General features: G+C 45.3%; 1 protein-coding gene across 6 annotated transcripts in view; it reads left to right on the top strand.

The window, feature by feature from the left end:
* Positions 1–20,167, top strand: part of LOC111141146 (zinc finger protein 346) — a 34,413-nt gene extending 14,246 nt beyond the window's left edge. For 2 of the 6 annotated variants that reach the window (XM_022493498.1, XM_022493499.1), the window contains 4 exons: positions 1,689–1,833; positions 5,926–6,111; positions 13,564–13,657; positions 16,302–20,167. In XM_022493498.1, coding sequence (XP_022349206.1) covers positions 1,689–1,833; positions 5,926–6,111; positions 13,564–13,657; positions 16,302–16,389 — 513 coding nt within the window. In that variant the 3' untranslated portion in view covers positions 16,390–20,167. Of the gene's footprint in view, positions 1–1,688; positions 1,834–5,877; positions 6,112–13,563; positions 13,658–16,301 lie in introns of all 6 variants that reach the window. The other 4 variants (XM_022493500.1, XM_022493504.1, XM_022493503.1 and 1 more) reach the window with 4 other exon arrangements.
* The last annotated feature ends 6,562 nt before the right edge of the window (positions 20,168–26,729 follow it).

Below are 26,729 nucleotides of genomic sequence, written 5' to 3'. Positions count from 1 at the left end.
GGTGTGGTGGAAAGAAGGTGGGCTTTGAGTCAGACTGAATTGGCTTCAAATCCTGGCCATGTTTTGTGACTTGAACAAGTCTTATTACTTCTCTGAGCCTTGATTTCTTCCTCCCTAAAGTTGAGAATGCTAATATCAACTATCTTTTAGGATTTTTCCAAACTAAAATGTGGAAAGGTTTATAAAAAGCACCAAACACAGAGCCTGGCACATAGTAGGGCTCAGTAAATGAAGCCGTTGTTATGCATTACCACCCATTGGTTTACTGGAGCAGGACAAGAAGCTACCCATTCACTACCCAAGGAGAAAAAGGGGAAGGAAACCAAGCTGCTTGCTTTCTTAAAATGGGAGGGAAAGAGCTGAGTTCAGCCCTTGAATGTTTTGAATAAACAAGTGGAAGAAACACCTTTCCAAATGCCTGCTCCGACTGAGATGTAAATGCATTTGGTTTTGGCTTAGAAATACAATGAGAATTACGCTGAAACAGTCCTAGTCTTTCAGGGGTACCACTATTTTTGTTCCATGGGAGGTTGTTCAAATGTCATGGGATAAGAAGCACGCTGACGAGGGCCCAATACCAGCTCTGCACCTTACTGGTTTGGTGACTTTGGGCAAGTCCCTTCATCTCTCTGTACTTTACCCATAAAATGGAGATGATAATTCCTACCTTTTAAGGGTATTATGAGGTAAAATTCCAATTCCTAGTGAATGCTCAGTGAATAAAAATTTATAGATTTCCTCCTATTATAGTGGTCACAGATTTAGAAGAGCCTTACTCATCCCTTTTCCAGACTCATTGGACCTATCCCCTAGTTGCCCTTCTGCTTATGATTTAGAATTCGAAAAGATAAGACCAACTCTATGACTCTGGACTAGTCACTTCACCTCTTTGTATCTCGATTACTTCAACCCTCAGGGTGGTCCAGTAGTTCAAATGAAGTGACTGACATTCCCCTTCTTCCACAACAAAGAATTACCTAGTCCAAAATGTCAGTAGTGCCAAAATTGTAAAATGTGCTTGTAATGAATACTTTATTCACAGATCAGACCTCAGAGAGGGACTGGGAGCTCTTGACGTAGGCTTGAAATACATAGTTTTCTGGCCTAATCACAATTAACAAATCAAACCTGAATATCTGCTATGTGCCAGCCTCCAGAAGGGTGCTAAGGATAGGAAACAAAGATGAGTCCAGTGGTCCATTCCCAAAGTCTCCTAAGCTGTAACACTGTCGGTTTAGGTGACAAGTGGTATCATAAGGCCTTTTTAAGGAACTCTGGGCATGCAGAGATGGAACAAGATTAATTTTTTCTGAATACCCACACAAAGCAGCTCAATAATCGTGTACTGAGTGATTTTCTTGAGTAATAGTCTCCCAGAAGTGATATATATAGATATATAGATATGGGCCTTGAAGGCTAAGCCTGATACATGCCAGGCAGGAAAAGAGGAAGATCATTCTAGGTAGCAGGAATGGCCCAAGCAAAGCAAGGAAGCAACAGAAAATAAAGTGGGGAATGGTGAGTAGAGCCTGAAATGAAGTAGCTGGAGAAAGATCCAGAAAGGTAGGTTGGGGTTAGTGTGTGAAGGGAGCCTTGAATGCCCATTCTTCTATGGGCGATGGGGAACCACTAAAGATTTTCTGGCTGGGCAGTGGCGTGATCAGACCTGTGTTCTTTCTCCCAACCAGAAGAGCAGCAGAAGCAAAGACAAGAACCAGTGCTGCCCCATCTGTAACATGACCTTTTCCTCCCCTGTCGTGGCCCAGTCGCACTACCTGGGGAAGACCCACGCAAAGAACTTAAAGCTGAAGCAGCAATCCACTAAGGTGGAAGGTACTGGTTTTCCTGAGTAGTGCTATATCGGGACCCCTCCCGTCCTCATGGCACCAATGCCAGGTGCTCCCAGAAATGCTCAGTGGGGCCACAGACTTGGAGAGGTTGAACTACTTTTGAGAGCCCTTAAAAATACCAAAGTAGACCCAGCTTCAGTGAAATGCAGACTCAGAGTTGTGCTCACCTAACCTCCCTTTCTTTGGTTACATCAGTTTTTCTCTATAGAAGCATCTTAGCCCTGAGCTCTTGTCCTGACAAATAATTATAATTGGGAGTGCCAAAGTCCTCCAGGCCATGCATACCATGAGAGCATTCTATCTCCTACCTCTCCCACTTAGATTTTTCCCTCCCAGCATCCACCTGCCCTCATTACCATGTGTTGAAAGTTGAAAGCTAAATCCTTGTCTTTTTCGTGGGCTCAGGTTATGCCCTGCTCACTTTAATCCTCTAAGCCACCTGTTCTCCTCAAGACAGGGACTTGCTTTTCAAAGCAGGATACTCTAGTGCTGCCACTATTGCCCAGCAAGCTGTGTTTGCCTCTGCCACGAATTCATTCCCAGTGCAGTGACTTCTAAAATAGAAGTTTACCTTTATCTTGTCACCACTGGTACTCAACCCTCACTCTCATCTCATTAACTCCTGGCTTTCTGGAATTTTTAACTGGTGCTAACTGCAGTTAGTCGAGAATGAAAGTTCTTTGATTTTTATTTCATTATTTTCTTGGTATTTTTGCTTCTTTATTTATTTTGGATCAAGAAATAGACTAACTATACTATTTAAAATAGTTATTATTCTTTTTTATAATACTGTATTATGAAAACAAGACAACAATGTTTTGGAAGACTTTGAAGATAAAGTGAAAAATCACTCATAATTATACCCTCTTAACATACCCAAATCTAGTTCATGCTATGAAACAACAGAATATGGACTTTGAGGTCATAGACATGCAGGATTAAATCCTGGTGCTGCTATTTACCATCTATATGACTTAACTTTTTTGTACCTGAGTTTCCTTACCTATAAAATGTTAATAATACTATCTACTTTATGGGTTGTGAGGATGACATATATGTAAAAAACCTAGGACATAATAGATGTTCAGTAAATGACGCCTGCTGCTGTTAGTATTGTCACCATTATCAAGATAGCAAGCGAGTAGAATCCCCTTATAAAATGTAGTATTTGGTCAGGCATCCACCACCTGGAGCCTGTCACTGGCCTCGCTTATGGTTTGTTCATCAAGTTATACTAGTACTAATTGCTTTTGTTTAAACCTGGTGTTGGGGGTGCCTGGCTGGCTCAGTCAGTGCAACATGTGACTCTTGATCTTGGGGTCATGAGTTCAAGCCCCACATTATGTGTAGAGTTTGCTTAAAAAAAAAAAAAAAAAGGTAAAATAAAAAAAAAAAAAAAAAAGAAATTTGGTGTTGGTATCATGAATGGTACCAAAGAGATTAAAACGTTAGGCCAAGGGAAACTACCTTAAGAACAGAAATTTATAAGGTCATTTATCCTTATATGGATTGATCTTTTCCGTAAATGGGAAAATTCCCTGGAATATGCCAGGTCCCAAACATTCCATATAAAAACTTTATTTTCCATATTCATTTTCAGCCTTTGTCACATACAGATAAGTTTTTATATAGTTGTAATCAAAGTGCATCTACCATTTGTATCCTGCTTTTACTTTTCACTGAATTTTATAGTTTAAGCACATTTCAATGTTATTATATAAGTGTAGAACTCTGTTTCTGAAATTAAACATTTTTCTAATGTAAAAGTAATAGAAGCATGTTGTAGAAAATATGGAAAATACAGATATATGAAAAGAAAACGTACCTATAATTTTGCCATTCAGAGATAACCACTGTTAACATTTTGGAGTACTGTTTCTCCTATAATCTTTTATTATGTGTATGTGTGTTTATCTGTGTGTATAGTTGTTTTATGTATATCCAGATTAAATTCATATATATATGTGCATATAAACATAGAATACTTTAAATAACCTTACTGTGTTTATAAAAATACTATGCATCCTCACTATGAGTAATTCTAGCTCAAACAATGCAAAAAGTACAAAGAAGGAAGTAAAATGTCCCCCAAATCCTGCCACCGAAAGAGAAACACTATTAATATATTGGTGACATTTCAAAATACCAGTACACACATAAAGATTGGGCATATATCTTTTAACAATGATAAGATCATATTATGTGTGTAATTTTATACATTTTCTGTTTAATATAACATTTGTATTTTCCCATGTTATTAAAAACTTTTTCATAAACATTTTAATGATCACATAATAGTCCATCATACCACATTTAACCATTCCTCTAATGTTAAACATTTTCCTCTTCCCCTTTTTTGATCTTTATAAGTAACAGTACATGAAACATCCCTGTAGAATACTCTTTCCATATTTCCACGTGTTTCCTAAGACTCCCATAGTTGTTATTTTTGAATGTCCATGAAGTGGTTCCTCCAACTTTACTTAACCATTTACCTCTGATGCTCCTCTTCGGTATCTTTTAAAGAATGACCTTTTTATGTTTTAACGACCATTATTGTCTCTCCTTTCTGATGTGAAGAATCTACATTCATTATAGAAAAGTTGGAAAACACTGAAAAGCAACCTTTTACTCTATGCCTTTGGCCTTTTTTCCATGCATCACCAGTATGTTTTTTCATTTGTATATTTTACAAAATTGAGGACATAATAGATTGCTGTATAACCTGCTTTTTTTTTTAAACATAACACCACATATTGAATATTTTCTCATATATTAAATGTTCTACAACATGTGCATTACTTTTCAAGTGACTTGCTGAAACAATGGACAGGGAAAGTCAGTGGTCAGGGAAATTGAGATTCCTATGCTGGAAAACCATTGTGAGAAAAGCCAGCAAGTTTCCTCTGGCTTTCTAAAAATCCTCAAAACTTCCCCCATTGAAGTGGTCCAGCGATGAACAATCATCTGAGCCATCTATCTGAGTGCTGCTAAGCCCTGCTTCTCTTCCACCATTGGTGGGGGTTCTAGGCCACATTTTTAAAGCAGTAGTTACTAGGTTGACATAATTCTAGCTACATGGACTCATTAGTGAGTCTTGGCATCCACTTCATAAAGCAGTAGTCTGGCCCGCGATCAGTATCAGAACGTTTTTTGACCCATAGGAGGCTTATACATATGCCTGTAACAGATTCTGATTAATTGAATTCATTGACCAAAGCCAAGGATGTTTTCTGAAGGTGAAAGCATGAATTGTAGCCCTTAGCTTACCCTACTACATTCTGGCAGCCTGGCATAGCAAAGATAGCATAGTGTTTAGGGTCACACAGACAAGTTCACTCACTAGGAGGGTGATCTTGGACAAGTCACTTTACCCATCTGAGCCTTGGTTTTCCTCTATAATGTGGCAAAATGATATCTATCTCATGGGGTAGTTCTGAGGACCACAGGAGGAATAATACGTACAAAGCTTGTAACTAAATGTTAGTGTCATCCCCTCCCTCCCCTGCTCCGCCTAGAAGGCAGTGTAATCCAAAAGGCCTCCCTAGTACAGTTGCCTTTTCTAAATGGCTCTCCAGGTCCTCAGGCCCTCAGTCGTTGCATCTGTGCATTGGCTCCCAGCTCTGTAACAAGGGCACTTTGAGGATGGGAATAAAACACCCAAGTTTCTTGTCCCACTTGCTGTGAAGTTCTTGGGAATTCTGAGGGATAAAAAAACTATAAACATGTACATTTCTAAGCTGTTGTAATTGGGCAATTTGATAGCAGAAGCCTCCTCAGAATATGAGAAAATCAGTATTCATATACCTAAAGTAGTGAAAGCAGCCGACGAAGTAGCTGGTCTTTGGCTTCCCCAAATCTTCCCGGTTTTCCCAATTAGAGAAAGCATTCCCTGTTTGATTTGCACAGGGAGTGCCACACCTGCAAGTGTGATTAGTGACCCAGCCTTTCTTTCCATTCAGCATACTAGAAAGCTTGGCACCTTCTGGGTCTTTTCATTGTTTCTGTTTGAACTCTCTCACCGCAGCTCTGTCGAAATGCCTTACAAACCCTTTCCTTGTGGCCTCCACCTTAGCCTTGCACCAGAATAGAGAGATGATAGATCCAGACAAGTTCTGCAGCCTCTGCCATGCGACTTTCAACGACCCTGTCATGGCTCAACAACATTATGTGGGCAAGAAACACAGGAAACAGGAAACCAAGCTCAAACTCATGGCACACTATGGGCGGCTGGCAGACCCTGCTGTCACTGATTCATCAGGTAAGAGGGCCCTGCTCACACCCAGAGCTGGATCAGGGCCTGACCACTGGAATTTCCCAGACTACCAAGACTCTGCCCTTTTCTTCCTTACATCTCCTAAAGCAGGCGTTGCAAACTCAAATACCTACAGAAACCAGACAGGAAATTTAAATAAGTGAAAGAGCCAAGAGGGGATTTGATCAGCTGAAGCATATGTGCCTCTCCAACGCAGCTCCAGCTAGGTACTACCATATCTTCAGTTTTTCAAAAGAATCTAGAAAATCAGATTTCTTTAAGAATTCCTCTCATTTTTAGGGGTGCTGGGCTGGCTCTGTCAGTAGACCATATGACTCTTGGTCTTGGGGTTGTGAGTTCAAGCCCCATGTTGGGTATAGAGATTACCTAAAAATAAAATCTTAAAAAAAAAAAAAAAGAAAGAATTCCCCTCAGTTTTAAATGTGCTACCAAATTTTAAAAATGTTAAATCTTGTGTGAGTTAAACCTGTCTGCAAGCCAAATTTGGGCCAGGGCCACCAGTTTGCAACCTCTGATTTATGCTCCCTGTCATCCACTTTCCTGTGTGAAGACCTCAGTAGCCTCTGTCAGACTTTAGAGTATCTTCAGGGCCCCTCATCTCTCAGCAGCTCAGGCCTGCCTATATCCCTGGGACAGTGTAGTAAAGGACACCACTCTCAGAGAACATTAGTTTTTCCCTGACTTCAAGATGCCAGTCAGCATCAGAGGAGTAAGCATTTGTGAAGAGTTAAGAGCCCATCACAATATGCTTCTGGCTTATAATAAGAGTGGGGGAGGAGAGGGTTATTATTTTTTCTCTTTTGTTCTGTCAGTAAATATTTATTGAGCACCTACTGTGTTCCTTTATTGAGGTATAGTAGTGACCAAGACTGACACAGTCCCTGTCTCATGGAGCCCACATGAGCACTCATATGGGTCCTCAGGTTTTCCACCCAGGCCACGGAGGTGCAGCACCAGACAGTCAACACTTGCGGCCCCAGTGGCATCTAAGTACAAACAACTTGGCCTCAGGGAGCCTGCTGCTCAGAGTCATCTGTGCTCTTGCCACAGTCCTGGAAAGGAGAACACCCAGATGCTGTAGATGTTCCACATATATGAGCAAGGGGAGAGATCATGCCTCTCTAACAACGCCCAAACACAAAGCAGCCATTCAACACAGGGTGTCACTGAGCAGTACTGACAAGATGAGATGGGCATGAAAGAGTGGCTTCAGCAGGGTGCTAAGGACTGTTCTTCCAATGCCACTGAAGGATCCTGCTTTATAAACTTCTTCAAAATTGGATATTTACCTAGTGTTCCACATACAAGCAGTGCCTTCCCCTTTAAGAGGATCAGCCCCATACGCTGAGGAATCTGGAAACTTCTGAAACAAGCCTCAGAACCCTTCTTCTATGACACCCTCCTATTTTGGCCCGAGCCTGATAGAAACAACACAATATCTAGCCGGCATGACCCAGGGTTCTCTTGCAGCTGACCCTTCTTTGCTCCAGCTCCTGGCCCTCCTTTATTTGGTGCTGCCCTGGTCATTTCCTATTTATCTCTGGCTACTGCCAGAGAGTTTTACTGCCTAAAACATTGCTGTGTTTTAGGCTGCTTATCTTAACTTCTATCCATTCTATTCTTTTATCTTAAGCCAAAACCTCCTTCCTGTATCTACGCCTCCATTTGTCTAAGGTTAATTACCATACTTAATCCTAGAATTTTTATCCAAGGTCCTATTTTCTTGCTTAAGGCATCTGACTGCTTGACAGATCAACCGGAATTTTTCATGAAAACCTAGACCCGGGACAGGGGTATCACACCCCCTTTGATATGAACATGTATATTATAATATAATTCCCATAGCATTCCTAAATGTAGGTATGATTTTCCCATTTCACACAAATAAAGAAGTTGAGACTCACAGTGACTTGCCTGAAGTCGTACAGCTCCAGGATTGTGGCCAGAGGGCCAACAAAGGTGGGGGTAGCCTCAGTGGGGCATGCAGCTTTCTCCTGCTCTGAGGGTTCTATGCAGATCCAAATGGCATGGTTTCCTCCTGGGTGGCAGGCAGAGTCCTGGGGTGTGGCTCAGTGGTCCCCAAACTGGAGGGCTTAGGGGCGAGGCCTCTAGGGAGGGAAGCCTGAAAAGCCAACCTAGGGTTAAGGTTAGGGCCTAGGGGCATGGCAGGCCCATTCTTCCTGCACTGAGGCAGGCTCCCCAGGGGGGCTGAATAGAGGTCAGGGATGGCCAGCGTTTTTAGACAACTCAGGCTGCGCTGCACCTGGCGTTTTGTGTGCTTTCTCGCAGGGTTGGGGCTGCAACCGCTAGGGATGACAGGCCAGGCCCAGGCGGCTCCGCTGAAGGCCCCCCCCGGAAGCGAGTTCGACAGGGTTTCTGGCCAAGTCTCACAAACTTTCTGCCCAAATTGATATTGATTTGGGCAGAAATCTCGTGAGAATTGGCCAGCATTGTGTGGCCCATTCGAGCCGTGAGCGCCCGGTGTTGGGAGCATGTTCTCACTAGGTGCATGGTGCAACCATCCAGTACCATGGGCCGGTCAAGGTGGCTCCCCTAATGCACCCTGAGGTGATCTCCTCCAGGGCAGAGTTGAGGGAGGGGGTCAGACTGAGCATCAGCCTCCGGGTTTCTGTCCTGGGGGTATGCCAAAGGTAGGGGTGGCCTGGGCGGGGGGGGGGGGGGGGCATGCAGGTTTCTCCCGCTGTGAGTGTCTGCGTAGCTCCAAACGGTGCATTTTCCTCGTGGGTGGCAGGTGGAGTCCTGGGATGTGCCTCAGTGGTCCCAAATCTGGAGGAGTTCGGGGCCAGGGCTCTGGGGACAGAAGCCTGAAAACCTAACCTAGACATAGGGTTAGGACCTAGGGGCATGGCAGGCCTGATCTGCCAGTGCTGAGACAGGATCCCCGGGGGTCAGAATTGAGGGCCAGGGTCAGGTGGCATGTCAGGCTCCAGGTTTGTGACCAGGGGGGTCACAGTGGAGTGGCCTCAGAGGGGTATGCAGGTTTCTCTGGCTCTGAGGGTTCTGCACAGCTCCAAACAGCACGGTTTCCTCCTGGGTGTCAGGCGGAGTCCTGGGATGTGGCTCAGGGGTCCCCAATCTGGAGGTCTTGGGGACCAGGCCCTGGGGACGGAAGCCTGAAAACCAACCTAGAGAGGTAGGGTTAGGGCCTAGCGGCATGGCAGGCTGGATATGCCGGCGCTGTAGCGGGATCCCCGGGGTTGGGGATGGTGGTACCGAGTTGAAGGCATGGGTCAGGTGGCACGTCAGGCTCCGGGTTTGTGGCCAGGGGCCACCGAAGGTGGGGGTGGCCTAGGGGGGCACACAGGTTTCTCCCGCTCTGAGGGTTCTGCGCAGCTTCAAATGGTGCACTTTCCTCCTGGGTGTCAGGCGGAGTGCTGGAGTGTTACTCAGGGGTTCTCAGTCTGGAGGGCTTGGGGGCCAGGCCTCTGGGGACGGAAGCCTGAAAAGGCATCCTAGAGGTAGGGTTAGGGCCTAGGGGCATGGCAGGCTGGATCTGCCGGTGCTGAGGTGGGATCCCCAGGTGGCCCAAGTTGAGGGCAGGGGTCATGTGTCATGTCAGGCTCTGGGTTTGTGGCCAGAGAGGTTGCTGAAGGGGGGCATGGTCTGATGTTATTAAGTGACAGTCAGTGTATGTCTTTGTCTGTAGTTCGGTCTGGCTCCAAGACTTACACTCCTTTCTCCTGCCTCCAGCTCTGAGTATACTTGGCAGGAGGCTTTCCAACTGCAGGACGTCTGTAAAGGCACCAAACCTACTCTGACCCCCTTCTATACAGAGGTGGGATGCTGGTCTAGGATATGTAAAGCAGTGACTTTAGCTGACAGGGACTCCACCTTAGCAAAGGTTTTAGGTTGATTAGAAGCTTGACTTTTCCCTTCTGGCCTCTGCCAAAACTTAATTACCCAACTTTTTTTTTAAAGAAGATTTTATTTGACAGAGGGGGAGAGAAAGAGAGCACAAGCTGGAGAATGGCAGGCAGAGGGAGAGGAGCGGTTGAAGATGTGGGACTGGATCCCAGGACCTTGCGATCATGACCTGTGCCAAAGGCAGACTCTTAACTGACTGAGGCACCCAGGTGTCCCAAGTGTGCAACTCTTGATTTCAGGATTGTAAGTTCGAGCCCCATGTCGAGTGTAGAGATTACTTAAAAATAAACTATTTTAAAAAAGAAAAGAAAATGGGGCACCTGGATGGAGCAGTTGGTTAAGCATCTGACTCTTAGTTTCAGCTGAGGTCATGATCTCAGTGTTATGAGATCAAGCCCCATGTTGGGCTCTTTGCTCATCGTGCATTCTGCTTAAGATTCTCTCTGCTTCTCTACTCTGCTCTCACTCTCTCTCACTTTCTCTCAAATAAATAAATAAATAAATAAATCTTCCTTTAAAAAGTAGGGGGCACCTGGGTGGCTCGGTTGGTTGAGTGCCCGGCCCTTGATTTAGGGTCAGGTCATAATCTCAGGGTCCTGGGATCAAGCCCCATGTCTAACTCTGTGGGGAATCTGCTTGGGATTCTCTCCCTCCCTCTCCTTCTGCCCCTCCCCCTGCTCGTGCACATGTGTGCGCTCTCTCTCTCTTAAATAAATAGACAAATCTTTAAAGAAAGAAAGAAAAGGAAACAAATGGGTTGACTTAAGATGGGGGAACAAAGATCAAGGAAGGCTTCCCAGAGCATAAGGAGAATAGAGTTGGGCAAAATGATCCTGGGCAGAAGATGAGCAAGCATCCAGTCATGGTATTGTTGGTTATGTTAAGGATTTGGGCCTTTATCCTAAGAGCATTGGGAAGCCACTGACAGTTTAAGCATTTTTAGATCATTCTGCTTCAAAGTGGAGGATGTTTTGGAACAGAGAGGAAAGGGAGTGAGAAGACCCCAGCAATGAGGATATTGTAGTAATTCATACAAGAGAAGATGGGAGCTTGAACTAAGATAGCAGTGGAGAAGGTAGACAGAAGTAAATGGATTCAAGAGCTACTTTGGAAGTAGAATTGCCAGAATTTGGCCATCACATATGGGAGGTGAGGAGCACCTGGCTGGCTTAGTTAGTAGATCATGCAGCTCTTGATCTTGGAGTTGTGAGTTCAAGCCCCATGTTAATGAAACAGATTACATAAAAAGAAAATCTTTACCAAAAAAAAAAAGTGGGAGGTGAAGGAAAGGGAATAGTCAAGAATGGTGACCAGATTTAGTCTTAAGTTAGTAGGTGGATAGCCAGGTTTCATCAGCTTAAGTTTAAGATGGCCATGAGATATCCAAGTAGGTAGTTGGATATATAGATCTAGACCTCAAAGGAGAGGTTTGGTTTAGAGATACTGCCATATGGTAGGTCAGTAGCTTTTAAATATTGGTAGTTTCGGGGCGCCTGGGTGGCTCAGTGGGTTAAGCCGCTGCCTTCGGCTCAGGTCATGATCTCAGGGTCCTGGGATCGAGTCCCGCATCGGGCTCTCTGCTCAGCAGGGAGCCTGCTTCCCTCTCTCTCTCTCTCTCTCTCTCTCTGCCTGCCTCTCTGTCTACTTGTGATCTCTCTCTGTCAAATAAATAAATAAATAAAAAATCTTTAAATATTGGTAGTTTCATATGTTTTAGGTGTTTCATATGTTTAGGTGTTAAAGTCAGGGGCATGAACGCAACCCCCTAGAGAGTTTAGAGAGAAGAGCTGAGGGTCTAAAATTAAGCCTTCTGCAAATGCTGTCCATTAATGTTTAAAAAGGACCTGAATTCTGATTGCAATCATTTTTCCCTTAAATTCCTTCAAGGGATGTATCTTCCAGGAAATACTTGAAGATACAAAGGAATCAAATGTAGCCGGGACCATTGGCTGGATTTTTGGAGTAGAGGTGATCATTGGTCTTCACAGTAGCTACAGCTGCCATGGAAGGCTGATTTAAAGATACTCTCCACCTCTTTACCAGACTGACGCATTGAACCCATAAGAGTAAAATAATGCTAGTGATGAAAACTCACACTTGTTGAGCACTTACCATGTGTCAAATGCTTTTACTTAAATCATTACAATAACCTTATGAGGTTGATACTAATATTAACCTCATTTTATAGGTAAGGAACCTGATTCTCAGAGAAGCCCCACTTTTACAAATGAGGAAACCAAATCTCAGAGAGGTTAAGTAACTGGCCTGTGGTCCTACAGGTAAGAAATGATAGAGCTGGGATTGGAGCCTAGGTGATCTCACTCCAGAGTTGTGAAACTTTAGGATGGCAGATGATTGAAAAAGTATCAGAACCAGAGGGCTCTTGAAGTTATGTGTACAGCTGCCTTGTACAGCTAACATTTGGCTTGCTAGAATAAGTACAGCCTTTGTGGCCAGCCAAGTGAGTTTGCCACTTCCTAACTCTGTGTTCTTAGACATGTGATTGTGCCTTATTTTCCTCATCTATAAAATAATGATAATGATTCTCACAGGATTGTTATGAGAGCCAAACAAAGTTATACAGTGTGCATGGCCTATATCAAATACTTAGTTAATAATATTGCTTTTTATTATAAGTATTATGGTTATCAGTTATAGGGTAATTGGCTTATAGTTGAGAAAAGCTGAGGATCAGAAAGTGGAGGGGAGGGCGCCTGGGTGGCTTAGTTGGTTAAGCAACTGCCTTTGGCTCAGGTCATGATCCTGGAGTCTCGGGATTGGAGTCCCACATCGGGCTCCCAACTCCACGGGGAGTCTGCTTTTCCCTCTGACCTTCTCCATTCTTATGCTCTCTCTTACTGTCTCTCTCTCTAATAAATAAATAAATATAACCTTTTTTAAAAAGTTAAAAAAGAAAGAAAGAAAGAAAAGAAAGGAAGGAAGGGAGGGAGGAGAAGGGATTTCACCAACATCACATGAAGGCAGAGCCAGAAGTCCAGCTCCGTATCTTTGCTCCTGACCATGCTCTCTACTAGACCATGTGGACAAAGACCACTTTGGCAATGGATCAGAGCTGGTAGTAAGACAGGGTGTCTGTTAGCACCAAGGTAAAAAGACAGATTAATTTTCATAGCAAGTATTCCCATTAATTACTGTTACTGCAAGCCTAAGGAGAGGGGCAGTTTCCCAGAGATCTCTCAGTGAAGAACATTCTTAATGAGACCACTTAGCACAGTCAAGGTAGAAAAGATAGTTACACTAAATGTCACCTCTTTGTTCTGTCAGTTTTTTATTTACTCAACAGACAGCTAGTCTGGACCAGGTTCAGTTCTGGGGTTGCTACAGGGGATGAGGAAGTTCCAACCCCAGGAAGCACATAGACACACAGCCTATGCCCCCTGAGCATTGAGGCCTCTGGGATTCTCATCAGGGCCAACCACCTAACCTCACTCCACCATCCATCCTCAGAAGGGCATTAACTGTCAAAAGCAGCAGTCCCCAGGTCCCTTTTTATTGGATAACTAAACATCTTGATTTTTATGTGTGTTTCAGCTGGGAAGGGCTACCCCTGCAAGACGTGTAAGATAGTGCTGAACTCCATAGAACAGTATCAAGCTCATGTCAGCGGCTTCAAACACAAGAACCAGTGAGTATTCATCCTTTGAAATTCAAGGGTCTGCAACAAGAACTCAGGGCTTCTAAATTAGAACAAAGCTGGGTATTCCTTTGCTAAACTGGTATCCTGGCAGCCTTTTCTCAGTCAACAGATCAATCAGTTAACAGAAAGAAGTGTCTCCTCTCTAAGTTTTTCTCCGGTCACCTTCTCTGCAGCCTTTGGACCTGCTGGGCTGAAGGTTTTCACAGAGAAACATAGTTTCCTTAGTGGTCTTCTAAAAGTACTTAGATTTCCTGCCCTTCAGTAGTCTGACTAGGGAAGCTTTTTTTTTGTTCCCACCAGTGGCACGAAGAACCTAGTCTTGATTGCCATCAATTCTATGGCAAGGGCTCCCTCTACAGGTAATTACCTAATATGACCAGGTTTCTTCATTCCTTGATCAAATATTTATTGAACACCCTCTGAGTGGTGGCCAAGACAGACCTAGTCCCTGCTCTCATGACCTTACATTCTGATGGGGGGTGGGATTAAACAAGTAAACAACCAATAGTTACAAACTGTGATAAGTGCTTTGAAGTAAACAGAATCAGTCATCTGTTATAATAACCTTGAAAATGACTAACATTCTTTGAGCCCCTATTCTGCTACAGGGCATATGCCAAGCAAATTCTCTCAGGTAATCCTCACAACAGCCCTAGGAAGAAGGCAACCACAGATAGGCAACCACCATTCCAAGTGACAGTGTGAGGCAGAGCTTGTAATTCATACTGAGGCTTGCCTGGCTCACAGCACACTTCTCCAGGGCATCATGCTTACAAGGAGGCTGTGGCACCATGTGATACAAGGCAACTAGGGCCTGGCCAGGGGAGGGTTCACGTGGTTCTGTCCCTTCCTTTCAGAAGGGACCTGGGTAGTAGGGACAGTGTGCCACTAGGTTACCATCTGAGATGGAAATGCCCCCATTTTACCAATGAGGAAACTGAGTTTCAGGCAAGCAAGTCTCCTAAGTGATTTCTTTGACTTTGGTGGTAGGTCCTGTATTGCTCACAGAGCTGAATGAATTAAAGGTGGTAGAAACCCAGACTATTAGAGTCAAAATGTCCTTGGTTCTCTCTGCCTGAAGTTTCCTCTCCCACATTGCAGCAGATCTTCTTATTTATATGTGTTTAATATGTATTTTTATATTGGGAGGACTCTTGAGGCTTCTTTTAGGTTTGACACAAGCCCCTGTAATCCAGCCTGGGGCTCACTTCCATTTTAGTATACCTCCCTTGCAGCTTTACCGGTGGCAGTTTCAGTACACCACCTAGAACCAATCAGAGCCCTGCCCTAGGGCTACCCCATCTTGAAAATAATAGCGTTTATATTTTCTTCCTATACTGCCAGCTGTGTGACTTTAGGTGAGTCAGTAAACCTCTCTGAACCTCCACTTCCTTTTCTGTAAGATTATAGATACGATTTGTGGAACACCTAATTTAATCTCATTTAATTCACAATAGCAGCTCTGAATTAAAGCCACACAAACCCCTCTTTTCCAACCCAAGGAAACCTAAAGTCAGGTAGGTTAAGTGACTTGCCCAGGATTGCATAGTTACTTGGAATCAGACCCAGAATTCAAATGTTTTGATTCCAAAGTGTATTCATTTTGCTCTGACATTCCAAATGGAGCTCATTATCCTCACCTGATAGGATGACATGAAAGTCAGAGATAATATATGTGTAGTACTAGTACCAAAAAGGGGAGCTATTAGAGATAAGCTTTCATTCATTCAACAAATATTTATTGAGTACCTATTATGTGCCATGCCCTGTTTGGAACACTGGGGCTACAGTAAGAACCAAGACCAGTAATGTTCCCTGATCTTTTGGATCCCCATCTAGTGGTAGAAGCAGATCCTAAACAAATGCATAAACAAATAAAACAATATCAGGTGTTGCTAGACGCCCAGAGAGTGGGATAGAGAGGGACATGAGAGCCACTTGTGACTCAGTGTGAGGGGGAGAATGGTCAGTCTATACTATCCAGGTCATATAGGGCCCTGTAGGCAGAATAAATGGCTTGGTATAGTGGAGAGACATGGGCTGCCATCCTGAATCAAGCACACTTTCAAAAAGCTTACTGGCGGGGGTGGGGTGGGGGGGAGTTAAAAATAACAACAAAACAACACTAAAAAGCTTACTGGGGGCAGGTGACTTACACTTTCTGAACTTTAGTTTCCTCGTAAATAAAATGGAGGTACTATCTCAATCCTTGTCAAATTGCCATGAGAATAAAACAAGATGCTGGCAGGGGCACCTGGGTGGCTCAGTGGGTTAAGCCTCTGCCTTCGGCTCGGGTCATGATCTCAGGGTCCTGGGATCGAGCCCCGCATCAGGCTCTCTGCTTAGCGGGGAGCCTGCTCCCCTCCCTCTCTCAGCCTGCCTCTCTACCTACTTGTGATCTTTCTCTCTCTCTCAAATAAATAAATAAAATCTTTAAAAAAATAAATAAATAAATAAGATGCTGGCAGCAAAGCACCAAGCATTGTGCCTAGCTTACAGTGGCTCTCAGTAAAGGAGAGCTGCCCTCCTTATTACTCCAAGGCCCTGGAAAAGCTGTATTATCCTTAGAATAAACTACCTGGATAAACTGCCACAAACTGACCCTCTGCATTTATTCTTTCTCAAATTGCAGGTCACCAAAAACAATGGCATCCCCCCTGGGCCAGATTCCAGTGCAAAGGCAACCCATTCTGAAAGACTCAGCCACATTGGAAGACTAGAGATGTTTCTGTCCAGCACCCAAGGTTGAACCAGCCATGAGCCAGCTTCCCGTGACCATGGTCAGCCCTTGGCTCCCTCTTCCTTGTTTCTTATACCTGGAGAACACATAGACCTGAGGCAGCAGATAGCCTCTGATTGGTCCGGGCAAATCCACCCCTGCTCTACCCCTTTAGAATGGACCCTGTAGGTCAGGATGAGAGAAGGGGGTGGATCTTGAGAGGACTTGGGGACTCACAGGGTAGTAGTTTGGAGGATGGCCTTTCCCCTTCCCCAGCGTCTTTGGGCCATATGTCATGAGTCCCAGGCCTGTCTTTCTCTGCAAGTCAGTTTTGAACCAGTCTCTGTAGCTAAAGAACTGAGCTCTCCCTGGGCTCTAGGCAGCTCCAGTGAAACCTGGAGCTTTCACACCAGACCTTGGCCTAGGAGGGAAAGGGTAGATGGAAATGGCTGTCCCATGGAAGCTTGGAGCTAATAGGACTCCCCCTTTCCCCAAAAAGTACAGGCTTTCCTGAGCCTGGGACCAGATGCTGGCCAGTTAGACAGTTTTCACCCACTGTGAAGTTTCCTCCTAGAGCAGTGATGCAGTGATGCAGTCCTGGCAGAACAGTGCTATCCTTCCTGCTCCTTCTCTGCAGTTCCTGAATGTTGCTAAGGATCTGCAGTAGCTGGAAAAAAGCTAGAGCGGGAGGAATCCTCAGTATCCTGTGGGATCATGGAAATCTCCAAGGGGGTCCTTTCCCCTCCTCTGTCAGAGAGGTGCTCTGACCCACGGACATGTGGGAAAGTTCCCACATGCCAGTTCCCTTGATGGTTCTGTGCCCTTAAAGGCAAACTGCCTCATGCCAGCCAGCTCAGAGGTTCATTGCTGCTCGTTGGCTCTACTAGCCCTCTCCTTCTCCTTATGCAGCAGACCACCTGCCCAGGTTGCTGTGGTGCTAGCCCTCTCCCATCATCCACCAGGAGATGCCTGGGTGCCAGGGAACAGGATAGGACCCCCAGGAAAAGAAAAGAGAGCTGGTACAGGTTTCTGCAATGAGGAAAAAGATGTTCCCCGGGCTCCAAGCTTAGATTTCTCCAACTCTGCTGTGTTTTATACCCTGGGACTTCACTTGTAGCTTTCAAGCAGGAATTCTAAGGAGTGTCACCATCATAGGCCCCTCTTCATTGAGTCAGAGAAGCCCCTAGCTGCTCTCGTGGCCTCTTCCCCCTATTGCCTATCCCTTTGTCTGTGAAATGCCTTTACTCATTGTGTATGGGTGTGTGTGCGTGTGCTTATGCTCTGTCTCTTGGTCACTGAAGCATCTAAATAAAGAATTTCTCCCATGAGCCAGACTGCAACTTAACAGGCCTGGGATTTTGTGCCATATTGCCGTTGGATCTAAGATGCGTGTCTTCACCACTTACCCTCACCCCTCTCGGACTGCCAGGGCTCTAAACACTGACCTTACGAGGTGAGACAGAGATAAACATCTAAATTGCTTGGCAACCTTGTTGAAGCCTTCCCAGGTGCCCTAAACTTAATATGATCTCATCCATTCATCTACCTCCCCGTCACTGAGGGCTTTATGGAGCTCTTTAGGAGGGTTAAGCGGAGAATCTACTTTGTTTGAGAGGATCGTTCTGGCTGTTCAATGGAAAAGAGATGTAGGAGGGCAGGACAGGAGACAGACAGGGAACCCCAAATGGAGGCTGTGTCCAGTATGGTTCTCTCCAGGCTAATCTCTTCAGGGCTAAGACCTAGCCTCTTTCATCTCTACTTCTCTAATATGGAGTGGTGTGTCATGAAGTGTTTGTTGAATAATGAATGTATGAATGAATGAGTGTGTATACGGAAAGATGGCCTTTCCCTACACAGCTCTTCTTCAGCACTGGGTTTGTTCCATCAACTTATAAGCCTAGAGATTCTTGCAGGAAGCTTTTCTATGACCCAGAAATGAGCTAGGGAAGGAGTGCGTGTGATGGCCTCAGGAGCCCTTTGTCCAGCGTTTGTCTCAGACAGCCAGATCTGAGAAGGGTACGCATGCAGCCTCAGCCCCCATTCTTCACCCAGCAAACTGTTCTTGCTCACCTGCTCTTGACCAGTTGGGAAGGGCCGTATGCGGTCCCCACGATGGGTTCTCAGCTCTCAGCATCCAAAGTCCCGGACTGTCCCAGAAGTTTCCCTGGAATCCTTCTTACCTTCTACAGGATGTCAGAATCAGCCTTATCAATCAGGCAAAGAAATGAAGGGCAGAAGGGTGGGTGGTCTGCCAGATCATTAGCCTTAGCCCATAAGATCTCTTAGTCTAGGTTTAGGAGTCACTGCTAGCCATGTGCCCAGCCCTGTTGGCAAGAGGGCACAGGAATGAACGCTTTCTTGCTATTAGGGAGCTCATACGCAATAAAGATCACTATGGCAATGGTGAGAGGATCATACAGGGTATAGTGAGAATGCCCAGGACACAGGCACTAACTCACCTAAGGGTATGAAAAAGCTAGAGAAGTTGGGAAACATACATTTGATCTGCATAACAGCCTTTTGAGCTAGGTAATCATATCCCATTTTATAGAAAAGACTTTCAAAGAGATACAGTATTTTGCACAAGGTCCTGCCACTAAGAAGCAACAAAATGGAGAGTGGAATCCAATTCTCTAGATTCCTAGTCTGGAACCCTTTCCAAACAAGGACCAGAATCCTTCCCACAGGACCCCTGGGCCTGGCCCACCCACCTTCTGGCAGGGCTATGGTCTCACAGAGCAAACAACCATAAAAGAGATTGGACAAGGCTCAGTGGTTATTTTATATCCCAAGCCCCCCCCCAATACTTCTCATAATTTTACCCAAGATTCCCAGTGTATTAGACTCCAATTATAACTGTAAAAAACTGAAATTGAAATGATTAGCAAAAAAGGAAAATTTACCGATTCACCTAATGAAAAATTTCGGTACAGGGATGGCTAGATCTAGGTTCTGACACAATGTCATCAGGAAGAATTTAATCTTACTCTTTCCTCTATGTGGCCTCTTTCTCAGGTGAACTACCTCCAAGGAGGTAGCAAGATGGCCACTGGCAGCTCTAGGCTTTTATCCTGATAGATAGGCAACTATAGTCTAGAAAGAACATCTTTTCTTACTAGCTCCAAGAAAAAAATCCTGGATTGATTCATTAGCCAGCTTGGCCCTGTTCCAATTCCTAAACCAATCACTACAACTAGGGGAAATGGTGCCCCGATATGGGGCCTGGGATAGAGTGAGCTCCACCTAAAACACTTTGGAAGAGAAAAGGAGAAAGTGTGGGGCTTCTTCCAAACCAAGGGAGAAGAATGGTTGGAGGTGGGCAAAAAGTAACTGCTGTAAGCCAGACCCAAAAATTGTCTGTATTTGAAATACCACTTTTTCCCTAACTTGCTGAGCTACATTTTGTAATGTGCTCTAATTTTTCAAGTACAGTTTGATAATCCTGACATCTGTGTCCACATCTGAGTAATCACCATCCAGATCAAGATACAGAACATTGCCAGATCCCCAGAAGGTTCCCTTGTTCTCCTTCCTAGTTATTATCACCTAGAAGTAAACACTGCTTTGACCTCTATCACCATAGATTAGTTTTGCTTGCTCTTGAATTTTATAAAATGGAATCACATCCTCTTTTGCTCAATATTATGTCTGTGAGATTCATCCATGTTTTTATGTGTGTCAGAAGTTCATTTTTTTCATGTTGTGTAGTAGTAGTCTGTTACATGAATACACTGCAATTGGGTATTTCCATTTCGAACTATTATAAATAAAGCTCTTGTGAAAAATTTTGTATGTGTCATTTGGTGTGCATGTGCACACATATACCCAGGAGTAGCATTGTTGTATCATAGGATAGGTGTGTGTTTAGCTTGTCGAGATACTACCAAATGGTTTTCCACTGTGGTTCTACCAACTTACCAATTTGCCAGCACTTGGTATTGTCAGTCTTTCTAATTTTGGACATTGTTGTGGCATGTGGGAATTTGAACCCAAGGGTTCATACTGACTTCATATCAGGGCCCCTCTTACTCTGAGCATCCCAGAGATCAGATTTGAATTTCTCTAGCCTGGGATGATCTCTCATGTCAGTGCCCAGGACCCACAATACCCAATCCAGCAGGATCCAACAGAGCCAATGGCTCTGGTGGTGAAGGAAGGTCTCATGGAGGGAGAGGCATCAGCCCTAACGAGGCAGTCCAGAGTAGCAGCAAAAACTCGGGCTGGCATCAGGCAGCCAGGGTTCAGATCTTAGCTCTGCAGAGCTGTGTGATCTTGCTGAGCTGCCCTGTACCTAAGGGTGAAACATTAGTATCTATCATTTAGGGTTATCTGGGGAATTAAAAGAATAGATACATATGAAACAATTATGGTACCTGAATGATGGTAGATACTATGAAAATGAGGACTATGTAAATGTTCCTTATATTATTAGCCTGAAGTAAGCTCTGGGTCTCCCTGGGAATGTGAGGCTAGAAGCAGATGGCATCTGGCACAGAGTCCTGTATTAAATGTCAATGACTTATGAAATGCCAGAAACCTCATTCAATCTGATTGGGGCGGCGCGGGGCGGGGGGATGCTAACCAGAGATTGTTCTTCCCTGGGCTCCAGCCAGAAATCACCCTTCACTGCTAAGGAACCTCAGCTTATCCCAGGCACCTCAGGGCACCTCAGGTTCTGCAGCCAAAGACATCCGAGGAGAAGACAATGGAATCATGCATATAAACCTCTTAACCCAGAGCTGGATGAAAAGCAAGTTGGGATGTAATAAGCTCTCAGTGCAGACCCCCAGCTGTGTATTCAGCCATATAGCAGCCATGAAACATGTCATTAGGGATACTGGTCTGGGATTCTGGGTCCCTGGGTGTTGGTATGAGCCCTGCCACCAACTTCATGTGACCTGAAGACTTGCTGTCGTCAGAAGTTGTAAGAAGTCATAGTTTGAGCCCGAGTGCTGAAGAGGTAGTGATGGGCAGTTAGAGGTTCTTCCCAAAGCAGGTAACAAAGAAAGCCCCTTCCCTCACAGCAGCCTCTACCAGATGAGCTGTTCCCATCCCTGACCAGACCTTCCTTCTGTTTAGCTGTCATTAGTGTCAAATAGAATAGGAAAAAACACTTTCTCCCACTGGCCATCTGTTCACCTAACAACCTCACTTACTCTGTCCTGTGCCAGGTCCACATTCAAGGTGCATCCCTGTCCAAGACTCGCTGTCCTCCATAAATGCTGCTTCATCTGTCCAGGGTCTCCAAAACTCAGAAGAAACCTTAGACAGTTCTGTAAATGGGTCATTGCTACAGCGCAATGACCCTTATGGCCACTAGGTGGAGAACGTGCTTTTTTTCCCCCTCCCTGGGCAAAGTAGATCAGTCCCAGGACCTCACTATTTGACTAAAGACTGACGAGAATAGGATGACTTTTTCGTGAGCCCCTGTATTTGATATTTCGTTCAGCCCTCAAGACAACTCAGAAAGGCTCGATTTCACAATGGAAACTCAGAGGCAGAATCTTGGAGAGGTTACACAACCAAGAAGTAGCAATGGAGATAACTGACCACTGTGTTTCCGCATCTTTGTTAGCACACTGGCTCGCTCTACCTCCAAAGGGCCCCCCCCCCCGTTCTCTCAAGACATTTCCTTCCAGAGGACACTGTTTGAAGGCCAGTCACCTGCCCAGGAGGACACCTGATGGCTGCCCTACTCATCAGCTTTTCTCTTACTGTTTTCCCATGGGTAATATCTCTCTCCCATTCTTCCACCTGTAGTCCTGTAACCCTGAGAGATGGGCAATCAGAATAAGTCTGGGGCTGTGGGTAGCCATCTTTGCCAGCACATAAAGACAATCTGCATGAAAATTAAGTCATCACAGAAGGAAACAGCTGAGAGTTGAGAAGTGACTGATTTCTGATGAGCAGCTGGATCCAATCAGGCCTGAAACCACTATTGTCAGGACTTTTTAGTTATGAGTCACTACTCTTTTTCCTTAAGGCAATTGAAGATGGGTTTCTATCATGACCAGGAGTACTGTCTTTTTTTTTTTTTTTTTTTTAGATTTTATTCATTTATTTGACAGAGAGAGAGAGACGGCGGTGACCGGGGAGTGGGAGAGAAGTAGGCTCCCCGCTGAGCAGGGATTTTTCCCCAATGCCGGGCTTGGTCCCAGGACCCCGGGACCACGACCTGAGCCCAAGGCAGATGCCTAATGACTGAGCCACCCAGGTGCCCCAGGAGTACTGTCTCATACAACTTCCAGCTTCTCTATCAACCCAGTGACCCTAAAAGGATCATCAACCCCCAAAGCTGAGTTGGGTGTCCTTCTGTGCTCTCAGATGCCCTGTGCCCCCTCTAGCATTGCCCTTAATATATGTTATGATCTGTTCAATTCCATGTCTCCTCTATTAGACTAGAAACTCTTTGACAACAGTAACTGGGTCTTATCATAGTGGGTTTCTGGTGCCCAACAAAGGATGGTGATTGCTTTAACAACTGCTTAGTGATTGAGTCAATTAATGAATAAGTTAAAAGTGGGTGTGGGCTGGTAAGAACTTACTAAAATTTGCTGAGCCTCCATCGGTTATCAAGGTCAAAGGACCCAGGTTGGAAGGAGAGTAAGTGCAAGGACCTAGAAGAGAAGGGCTGTGAGTAGAGTTGATTGTTTCACTAATAGCCTTCAGGAGGCCATTTGCCTCCCTGCATCTGTGCGCTTTTGCGATGTGGCTTCGTCACTCAGCCCACTGAGATGGGGAACCTGACCTGGCCTCGAGACTTGCTCTGATCAGAGGATGCAGTGATGTGACCCCGTGCAACTTCCAAGGCTAGAACTTAGGCCTCACAGCTTTCACTCCTGCCACTGTAACAGGAAGCCTGGGCTAGACCAAGTGAAGATGAGAGACCATGTGGAGAAAGGCCAGCAGCCAAGCTAGCTCCTGGCATGTGAAGGAGACTATCTTAGACCATCCAGCCCTGCATAAACAACCTTAGAAGAGACCAGCAGGAAAACCGCCAAGATTAGCCCACCTAGTCCACAGAATTGTAAGGAACATTAAACATTTTAAATCACCATGTGTGGGAATGGTTTATTAGGTAGAAAGTCTTCCAGAATCACCAAGTTTAGTAACCATACCTGTTGGGGCCTCCTGGTGCCTATTGAGGAGCCCCATGCTCAGCTGATGTGGTCTGGGTGGAGATGACCTCCACCTCCTGGCTTCTGCTAGAATAGGTGGGAAGGAGTTGCTAAATGGGAAGGTTTTGAGCCCAGAGCTGTTGGTAGCCTTCTTTGTCACCTCTTGGGGAGCACCTGCCAGAGAATGGAGCCATAGGGAAGAAAGCAAAAGAGAGATTGAGTCTTGGTCTGACTGTTCCTAAAGGCTGGTCCACCCCTAGACTTTAAAACTACAGAAAACATGGGGCGCCTGGGTGGCTCAGTCAGTTAAACAACTGCCTTTGGCTCAGGTCATGATCCCAGGGTCCTGGGATCGAGCCGCGAATCAGACTCCCTGTTCAGTGGAGACCCTGTTTCTCCCTCTGCCTGCCCCTCTGCTTACTTGTGCTCTCTCTCTTTCTATCTCTCCGTCAAATAAATAAATAAGATCTTTTAAAAATTACAGAAAACAATAAAGTCATCATTTTGCTTAAGCCCATTTGAGTTAGGGTATCTGTTACTTGCACCTGAATGAAAATATTGAGAGTCAGAAAGTCTGATAGAAGCTGAGCAGCGTGTGGCAGACGGTTGTTTGGGTAAGACAGAGGTCCCTAGACAGTGTGGGAAGAGGAATTTATATTTCCTCAGCCCCTACTGTATGCCAGAACCCTGGAATGAGACACAGTTTCATACCCTAGAAGATCTCATTCCAATTGCGATAAAATGTTAGAAGGAAAGTGCCAGTGTAGCCAGAGCATATAATAGGAGGCTTGAGCCTAGGCATGGGGGGAACGGGGAGGCAGGGCAGGGAAGGTCTCTCTGAGGAAGTGACAGGCAAGCTGAGACTTGAAGGATGAATGGGAATTAGCCCATGGGTAATCAGGGAGAGGTGGGGAGAGGATATTCCAGGTAGAGGGAAAAGCATGTGCCAAGGTCCCAAGGCAAGATGGTGCTTCTCACCTTGAAAGAGGGAGAGAGTGTCACCAGACAAGGAAAGAGACTGGCAGGACCCAGGTCCCTCAGGGTGTATGAAGATTTTCAGCTAAAAAAAAAAGGAAACAATTTCCAGCCAGTTTAAGTTCATCCACCCAGGCATCCCTGAGCCACCCAGGCATCCCCAAATGTTTGTTATTTAAAGCCATTAAGTTTGGGGGTAATTTGTTATGTGGCAGTAGGTAACTAATACAGGTCTTTATTCTAAAAGCGACTGGAGGGGCACCTGGGTGGTTCAGTCGGCCAAGCATCTGCCTTTGGCTCAAATCATGATCCTGGGGTCCTGGTATCTCAGCCCCACAAGCTAGGGCTCCCGGCTCAACAGGGAGCGTGCTTCTCCCTCTCCCTCTGCCTGCCACTCCCCCCTGCTTGTGTTCTCCTCTGTCTCTCTGTCGCTCACTCAAAAGAATGAATATAATCCTTAAAAATAAAAAAAAATAAATAACAACAGGAAGCTGTTGAAAGGTTTTAAGAAATAGGACAATGACATGATGAATTTGCTGACATGTAAACAAGTGACTTATATGGCCTGGAAGCCAACAGAGCATAGTGGAGACACAAAGGAGGGAGGAGTCATTTCTACTGGGAGGAATTTATTAGGGGCCTTTTATTTATAAAGAGTAAAAAAAAAAAAAAAGACAAATTAGCTTAAGAAAAAATATTTGGATCAAATTAATGAAATGTTCAAAGTAGTAATTTCTGCCTTCAGGCATGGCTAAACCCAGGCATGCTCCATCTCTCGGTCCTCTTGTTTCCTGTGTTGGCCTCATTCATAAGGAGGCTCTCTCAAGCAGCACTAGGTTTCCGTATTCATGCTTCAGTAACCTCTGAGAGTGTTAGTTTCCCATTAGTTCCAATAAAAGACCCAGACTGGCTCTCATTAGCCCTCTGTGGGTCACATGCTCATCCCTGACCCAATAATAATAGCCTGGGGGATGGAATATTTTCATCAGCCAAGTCCAGGGACACATGCCCACCACAGGAACCAGGGAGAAGTTGGCTCCACCCAAATCTAGGTGGACTGGGAGTAGGGGAAGGCCAGGACCTCAAAGAAAATAGAGAGCTGTTTTCAGAGAAAGGAAAAATGTTCAGATGTCTAGTTCAAGGTGGTCTGGAAGGTTCTCAGAGAAGAGGGAACACTTAAGAGGAGTCCAGAAAGCTGAATGGCAGTCGTCTGGTGCAATGGTTGGAGGGAAGGGAAGAGGGGAGGCGGGACCAAGGAAGGACACTCGCAGCAGTAAGGACAGCAGGTACATAGGCTCCAGCACAGTATCAGGAGGGCTCGCCCGGAGCTCAGGACAGTGGTCACCCAGAACACCTATCTCTGCAGAGAGGGGTGGGGGGAGAGCGGAGACCATTCTCGAAGGGCCCCCAGTGCCAGAGGAGGTGGGGATACCAGTGGGAGGGAGAGAAAAAGTAGCTAAAGCTGAGGAGAGAGTTGGTTAAGTCTGTGTTTTATTTTTATTTTTTTTAATTGAGAGAGAGAGACAGAGGTAGCAAGAGAAAGAAAAAGTGGGGAGGAGAGAGAGAAGCAGGCTTTCTGCAGATCAGGGAGCCTGATGCGGGGCTCCATCCCAGGACCCCGGGATCATGACCTGAGCCGAAGGCAGACACTTCAGCCCCTAAATCTGTGTGTGTTTGTTTGTTTGTTTGTTTGTTTTTAAAGATTTTATTTATTTATTTGACAGAGAGAGAGAGATCAGTAGTGGCCAGAGAGGCAGGCAGAGAGAGAGGGGGAAGCAGGCTCCCCGCCAAGCAAGGAGCCCGATGCAGGGCTCGATCCCAGGACCCCAGGATCGTGACCTGAGCCGAAAGCAGAGGCTTAACCCACTGAGCCATCCAGGCACCCCTAAATCTGTGTTTTAAAGAAGTCATTTTGGTGGGGTCCCTGGCTGGCTCAGTCAGGGGAGCATGCAAATCTTGATCTCGGAGGAGTGGTGAGTTTGAGTCCCACACTGAGGGTAGAGTTTACTTAAAAAATAATAATAATAAAGAAGTCATTTGGGCACTGAAGAGAAGATTGATGATATGGAGACTATGAGGCCCTTCAGTCCCCCTTCTTTCTAGCAGACCTTCCCGACCTCCATTCCAGTTAGGGGTGGCAATGTATCACAGTCTCACCAAAGAGATAAAATCCAAAGCTGCTGGATAGAGATTCCACTCTTTGTGGCTTCTCTCTTCCTCCTGCCTGAGCACAAATGTGATGGTGGGA

Source organism: Enhydra lutris, unplaced genomic scaffold, assembly GCF_002288905.1.
Source record: "Enhydra lutris kenyoni isolate GAN:26980312 unplaced genomic scaffold, ASM228890v2 scaffoldscaffold5, whole genome shotgun sequence".
NCBI lineage: Eukaryota > Metazoa > Chordata > Mammalia > Carnivora > Mustelidae > Enhydra > Enhydra lutris.
The sequence above is the reverse complement of the archived record's forward strand: the minus strand, read 5'-3'. Positions and strand labels throughout refer to the sequence as shown.